This window comes from Oncorhynchus kisutch, linkage group LG29 (genome assembly GCF_002021735.2).
Source record: "Oncorhynchus kisutch isolate 150728-3 linkage group LG29, Okis_V2, whole genome shotgun sequence".
Taxonomy (NCBI): Eukaryota; Metazoa; Chordata; class Actinopteri; order Salmoniformes; family Salmonidae; genus Oncorhynchus; species Oncorhynchus kisutch.
Window position 1 is genome coordinate 32,937,628 of NC_034202.2, and position 7,634 is coordinate 32,945,261.

General features: G+C 43.3%; 1 protein-coding gene across 1 annotated transcript; it reads left to right on the forward strand.

Annotated features, from left to right (window-relative positions):
* Nucleotides 1–702: 702 nt before the first annotated feature.
* On the forward strand, nucleotides 703–5,588 carry LOC109874235 (mannose-P-dolichol utilization defect 1 protein). Its single transcript, XM_020466063.2, has 7 exons — nucleotides 703–932; nucleotides 1,228–1,293; nucleotides 1,481–1,613; nucleotides 1,766–1,851; nucleotides 2,108–2,226; nucleotides 4,579–4,689; nucleotides 4,915–5,588. The coding sequence occupies exons 1-7, from the start codon at nucleotides 818–820 to the stop codon at nucleotides 5,035–5,037; spliced, it is 753 nt and encodes a 250-aa protein (XP_020321652.1). The 5' UTR covers nucleotides 703–817; the 3' UTR covers nucleotides 5,038–5,588.
* Nucleotides 5,589–7,634: the final 2,046 nt, after the last annotated feature.

Consider the following 7,634-nt stretch of genomic DNA (forward strand, 5'->3'; position numbering starts at 1 on the left):
TCATTGGTCTCGTACGTCTTCTGTCATGATCTGTTTGTTAGAATGTTTGTCTGTCTGCTGCTGTCCTGTTTCCCAATCATGTTAAACAATATTTCCTGTCCTGCTCACCAAAGGTTCATCGGTCAGATATAACCAAAGATATCCTATTACATTAGTTATAATATGTAAGTCTATGGACATAACTGCATAATGCAGATTTTCAGCAGACATGTACCCCTCTGCAGAGGTACAGTATCATATCAGATTACATTAAGAACCCCAATTTGAAAGACAGTCAGTTTGTGAACTTTTTGTATTTAGAACTATCTCCCATACCAACAGTTTACCATCAACACATTAGACATGTATCCTGCACAGCCTCATGCACAGTGATCTCTATGACCTAGGGCTATAGCTCAGTCCATCACCATTTACAGCAGGAGGCACATTATCTATCTATATGGTCAATGGGCTTGAACCTGGGTCATCTGTGGAAGATTATATTAGCCCTCTTCAGCTAAAAACCGAGGCATTTTTTAAATTAAATAAAAACAGCACATTATCTGCCAAACGCTGCCACTGTCACTGACACCAATGGAACCTAACGATGTGCTCTGGTCTCTCGGTTTTGATTGGTTGGATCAGAGAGGATCTTGCTAAAACTGTCTTCTCATTGGACACTGGAAAAAGTGCACCAGCTTTTGCTTCCCGTTTGCTGCGCTTTAATGACATTAGTTCCGCATTATACTTGGCAAGGATGTATGGGAAGGCTCTTTGTTTGCCAATGTTTCCCTAAAATCAGTGGGAAAACTTTCCAAGGGCACACAGTTGTAGAACGATGGACACGTCGGAGGTGGAGGAATTGCTGTCTCCAACTAAAGAGTTTCTACTCACATACTTTTTGCCAGAGAAATGTTACAACTACTTTTTTGTCGACTTAAACTTTCTCCACGGTGAGGTTCGCTGTCCTGTTGGTCCGGAAAAGATGTGCTGCTGACGTGATATTCATTTCAGATGTGTTATTTAGAGATGCTTACGTAGAGCAAAGCTGAGGAAATTGTTGCATGCGTGATTGTTAAAGTGTTACAATGTTTCAGCACCTTTTGTATACAGTGTTTTTATAAGCCTTGCCGAAGGTCTTGTAAAGCCTACAGTAGATATTTTCTAATATTTTAACAAGTCCTCCACCCCAGATGTTCATCTGGAAATTTGGGTCACAGCTTCATACTTTTTTTGTTGTAATAATAGTGCCATGCTGGAAGATAGTTCTGAGCAAAACTGTGGGAGTGTGGATCATTCTTGGGACTGTGATGGGTGAGAAAAACCTCTCTCTGTCTTTTCGACTGCTCTCACACATTATGCAAGGATTAATAATCGGGAAACCTCTGTTACGCAGAGGTTCATATCTACATATCGCTTTCTGTCTGTTGCTATGCCTTTTTTCTTTTCCCCCTCTCTCATATGCCCTTCCCTCTCCTCCACCTGTCGGTCTGCCAAACAGCGCAGCTCCCTCAGCTGTGGAAGGTACTGAGGGCCAGGAGTGCATCGGGGATTAGCTGGTGGTCTGTCCTACTGCAGGTCTATGCCATCACAGGTCCTGTGGTCTACTGCATCACCAATAACTTCCCCCTTGAGTATGATCAATTCAGATTTTTTATTACACACTCCTTTTTAACAAAAGTGATTTACACTAATCCAGCCAACAGTGTGACGCTGATGAGCGCAAACCAGTGAATTGGACAAAGCCTGTTATTGACAACATTTGTGTGTCTGTCTATCTGCACAGAGCTTGGTCAGAGAGACTGTTCATGTTTATGCAGGGTTTGGCCATGGGCTTCCTCATTCAACACTACAGTGGTAACACCCTCAAAGGTTTGACCACTCCTCTCTGTGTATACTTGTGCTTCCAGTGTGCCTGAGTCCCTGCCTATAGATTCATTTTACATCAATACTCACAATAGTGGCGAGATTAAATGTTTTAAACGCGTTGATTAGCTACTGTTTGGTAAGTCACCACTTAAAAGGAGCAAATTAGGCAATGTTATGACAAAGTAGTTCAACAGTTCACAGGAATATGAGTGTATGGTCTGTACCAGGGCTGTGTCATAACTGTCCTTGTTTCCTGCAGGTATAGTATTCCTCTTGGCCTACGGTGGTGTTATGTTGCTCCTGACCTCTCCTCTGGTCCCTGAACACGTCATCCCTGCGATGCAGGCCTCTAGCATGCTGGCTGTTGTTGCCAGCCGGGTATGATACAATACTTTTATTTTCTATTTGCATGGAAATGTAATCAACTGCAAGGCTTATAGCAGTTAAGGTACAGTCAGCAGATGGTGTAGAAGTGTTGGTTGTTTAGCAACAAAACCGACACTTGTGAAACTATGGAGCAAAACAGACTGGGTTGGTTAAACTTTTGACAGCATGTAAACTATAATTTGTCTCAATGTTTATTGAAAACAAATACATTTGCACAATGAGCACAGGTCTCAAATACATAGTTCCAGTTGTTGGTTAGCTAGCTATATTAGCATAGACATGACATCAGTCAAAACACCTCAAAACAAGACATGGTCTCAATAACAAGATACAAAGAGGCTGAAAAAAGCTACCTAAGATTATTTTTACATTTCATCTTAAGGGGTGTCGGGGGCGCCGTGATAGTTATTTAAGATACTTTTCAAAGAGGTAGGGTTTAAGACGTTTTGGAAAGATGGGTAGGGACTCCATTGTCCTGACTTTAGGGGGAAGCTTGTTCCACCATTGGGGTGCCAGGACAGAGAAGAGCTTTGAGTGGGAGCTGCCCTCCCGAAGGGGCGGGAGGGCCAAGAGACCAGAGGTTGCGGAACGGAGTGCTCGGATGGGATGTAGGTTTTTGCATAGCTTGAAGGTAATGCTGTTCCCCTTGCTGCTCTGTAGGCAAGCACCAGGGTCTTGAAGATCATGTTTGCTTCGTCTGGAAGCCGGTGGAATGTGCAGAGGACCGGGGAGTACTTAGGAAGGTTGAACACCAGACAGGCTGCGGCATCCAGGATAAATTACAGGGGTTTGATGGCACAAGTGGGAAGCCCAGCCAACAGATTCCAGGAGTCTAGACGGGAGATGACAAGTGCCTGGATTAGGACCTGCACCTCTTCCTGTGTGAGGAAAGGTCGTACTCTACAGATGTTGTAGAGCATGAACCTGCAGGAGCGAGTCACTGGTTTGATGTGTGCAGAGGACAGGGTGTTGTCCAGCGTCACGCCAAAGTTCTTTGCACTCTGGGAGGGGGACACCGTGGAGTTGTCAATCGTGATGGAGAGGTCTCGGAGTGGGCAGGCCTTCCCTGGGAGGAAGAGTATCTCAGTTTTTTCGAGCTTGAGGTGGTGAGCCGACATCCAAGCTGAGATGTATGCCGGTTACACAGAGATGTCGCTACCTGGGTGTCAGAAGGGGGGAAGGAGAAGAGTAGTTGAGTGTCATCCGCATAGCAGTTATTTATAGGAGAAACCATGTGAGGAAATGACCGAGCTGAGTGACTTGGTGTAAAAGGAAACGGAAAGGAGGGCCTAGAACCGAGCCCTGGTGGACACCAGTAGTGAGAGCAGACACAGATCCTCTCCAAGACAGCTGGTAGGAGCGACCTGTCAGGTAGGAATGCAATCCAGGAGTGTGCACCTGAGATGCCTAACCCTGAGAGGGTGGAGAGGAGGATCTGATGGTTCACGGTGTCGAAGGCAGCGGATAGATCTAGTAGGATGAGAACAGAGGAGAGAGAGTCAGCTTTGGCAAAGCCTCTGTGACACAGAGAAGAGCAGTCTCGGTTAAGTGACTTGTCTTGAAGCCTGACTCGTTAGAGTCAAGAAGATTATTCTGAGAGAGATAACGAGAGAATTGGTCAGAGACAGCACACAAGTGTTTTAGAAAGAGAATAAAGAAGGAATACAGGTCTGTAGTTTGACGTCAGAGGTGTTGATTATTGGTTTCTTACGGAGAGGAGCGACTCTGGCCATCTTGAAGTCAGTTGGAATGCGGTCAGTGATGAGGGAAGTGAGGAATGGGAGAAGGTCCCCAGAGATGGAGGAGGGGATGGGGTCAAGTGGGCAGCTTGTTGGGCGGCCAGAGATCACTAGGCAGCTTCTTGTCATTGCTGCTAGCTACCTGGCCGTTCATTTCCGTGCCGCTGTCAGTCAACCCGTCTATAGGAGCAGAGGGGTATACTACAAAGCAGGATTAATGAGTTAGCCAGCTAACTTTGATAAACAAAGGTTGATTTTCTGGTCCATTTAAGAAAGCAACGCTTAGATATGCATTTTTGGTTGTTGAGTCAATTAGACCGTGTCCATTTTATGCTCATCTTTTAGAAAAAAACATTATTTCAGAATAGTTCGCTGGCTCAGTCATTGATCTTGCTTTTTGTGTACCCCTCTGGCCGATGAGATAAGCATGCTTATCTCAAACTTCAGCAGGAGAAGTACAACATTGGATTAGTCTGCTGTTATCATTTAGGTCTTTGTCAATCGAGAGAAAAGAGAACTGCTTATGTTAGGTCATAATAAACATTTGCCTATATTGACTTGTACAGACTGACTGTTGATTGTTTTATGTTGGATGTTTATCCAGGTGATCCAGGCAGGGACTAACTACTACCATGGCAACACGGGCCAGCTGTCAGCTCTGTCTGTGTTCCTGGTCTTCACTGGCTCCCTGGCTCTTATCTTCACCTCTCTACAGGTATAAAAAAAATCTGTACCTTTACATTCCCTTTCAATGCCTATTTGCGTTCTACCATGCCTTCTCATTTGACTTCTGCAAACTCTTTTCCCTTGTCACTCCTCTGTTCCTCATCCTTCTCCTACATTATTCCGCTCTCATATCTTTCCTCCCTTATCCCCCTCTCATCCCTCCTCCCTTATCCCCCTCTCATCCCTCCTCCCCTGGCCTTATCCCTCTCTGTAGGAAACTGGAGACTGGAGCTCTGTCTCTACTGTGACCCATGTAGTGGCTGCCTGTCTCAGCTGCCTGCTCCTGACCCAGGTGGTTTGTTACAGGAATAGCCGTACTAAAGACAAGACAGAGTAGTGGTCAGCCACAATTCAATCCAAGGACCCGCTGTTATAGTAAATGGGATACATTTTCTATTTCAATCATTCTATTGTGTGTGTGTGTGTAGTATGGCAAAGTTTGTTCAATTTCAGGTCACATAATAAAATATAATGCCCTATAAACTATATTACTATATAAATGGTATATATATTTGTACTTCCAGTAATTGCGTTGTTGCTCGGAGACCAAAGTGTACTGTGATTCTCATGCCTATCTTGAGGAAAGCTGCTGCAGATCTTCCCTTCTTTTACAGATACATTTTTGCGTCTCCATTGGCTCATATATGGGGATTGGGTTATTGAATTTGTTCAATTTTGTTATTAATAAAACTTTTGAATATATTGTCGTACAGCGGGGTCGTTCCACAAATAGAATGCCTTTTGAGTCCCTTTTGATATTTTATGTATAAATTGTGCACCAATATTACTTTTGAATACGCCTGTTTTTATTAAATGAAGTGCCTAATATGAACCACAGAAAATTCCAGAAATCTGTTTAAAGAATAAAGACTTTCTAAAGTGCATGTTTTTCTGACTTCAAGGAGGATTTTATCCTACTCAACACATTTCTCTTAAGATCATTGCAAAGCAGTAGTTATTTTGTTGCTTTGACTGTAATGTCTGAAGATTATTATTCATTTAATGTCATTAGTAATTAATTTACGTCTGTTCCTCATTTTAAGGTCAACCCTGTTAAATCTTGTTTTAATAATAAAATTGTTTCAAAAGTAACATTGGTCATATAGTGAAATCTGTGTAAATATAGGTGAACTGGTTATACTCTTTGGCCATTTTTTGTGTTTTCATGGTATAAAAACAAAACAAATTAGAGCACAACACATCAACCCTGTTACTCATAGATGGGCATGAAAAGTTTGAACAATTAACACTTTTGTGAAACTTGCATTCTATTGCCCCTCCCCTGTTGTACACAACAAGCTTTCATTCCTCCTGTCACAAGGGGGATTTATTGCATAAGATGAAAATATCAACCCTGTTGCTTTATCTGGTAGTTCATTGGCATTTTACAATAGTATTTTTTTTAAATTAACCTCTTGAGATGGGAAAAGCATGTTTTTAAATGCAGTTAAACCATGTTAAAATTAGGTAAACAATATTTTACCAAATTACACTGCCCAAAAGGCACAATTGGTGCATCCTTCATGAGAAAGGTAGTCTCACTGTGTGGGTGCAGCATGTAATGATCTGGTTTGTGTGGAAGGCTGTGGATTTTTTTCTTCTTCACCTTCACCCAAAGTTAAGCTTCATATCTGGACTGGCTCATATCTGCTTGAGGCCCAATGTGTTCTGTTCTTATCTACCTGTACAAGCGTATGCATCTCCAAATTCCCTGACGCATCAATACGCGTGGCAGGGTTTCTATGCCTTTGTCTGCTTTTTGATGTTCTGTTGCACGGCCCAACCCTTCACAGCTCTGATCTAAGGATCTGCGTGTCCAATACTTGTCCACGTTTTGTTCAGTTAGGGCAGGGGTGGGCAAATCTGAACTCATCTTGAGGGGCTACAGTGGATGTGCGTCTGCTACCCACATCCATACATGCAGTCAGAGTCCGCCCTAGCCTTATGTGGGCCCTAAATTCAATTTTGTCCCTCCCTTCCAAGCAAAACATTACCTACAATTCTTCATTATTTGCCATGGCCCGTAAATAAATGTTGCCGTTTTAAAGCAAGTTTGCTGCACTTTTCCACATTTTGCCATGGATGTAGAGAGAAATATTTGCAGTTTTATTGCTGAGTGTATCGTGCTTTTTGAAGTCGTTTCGGTTTGATTCGGAAAAAAATATCACAGTTTTTGATTTCGGTTTTGCACATTTTTCTTTACATTAAATTCTCTATGCATTACGTGGGTGTCGGAGACCATAGGCCCACTCACTTAGGAGCCAGGTCCACACACTGGGGAACCAGGCCCAGCCAATCAGGAGTTTTTACCCACAATAAGGCTTTATCACAGACCGAAATACTCAGCACCCGCCCTCCCCCCTCTGACAATCCCGCAGGTGAAGAAGCCGGATGTGGAGGTCATGGCCTGATGTGGTCTGCAGTTGTGTGGCCGGTTGGATGTACTGCCAAATTCTCTAAAACAACAGAGGCAGCTTATGGTAGAGAAATTAACATTAAATGATCTGGAAATCCCTCTGGTGGACATTCCTGCAGTCAGCATGCCAATTGCATGCTTCCTCAACTTGAGACATCTGTGGCATTATGTTGCGTGACAGAACTGCACATTTTAGAGTGGCCTTTTATTGTCCCCAGCACAAGGTGCACCTGTGTAATAACCAGTGGCGACCTGTCATTCAGAGCCTCACCTGTTTTGAGCCCCACCTGTTTAGCAAATAATAATAATACAAATTGCCTCAGTGTTCTGTCACTCATGGAGACACTACGTCACCGCAAAATCTACGGGGAGAGCTCGGAAATTCAAGCCCCTTCGGGGCTGCCATAGAATTACAGTCCACATTTTGTTATGTTACAGCCTTATTCTAAAATGTATTAAATATATTTTTCCCTCATCAATCCACACACAATACCCCATAATGCCAAAGCGAAAACAGG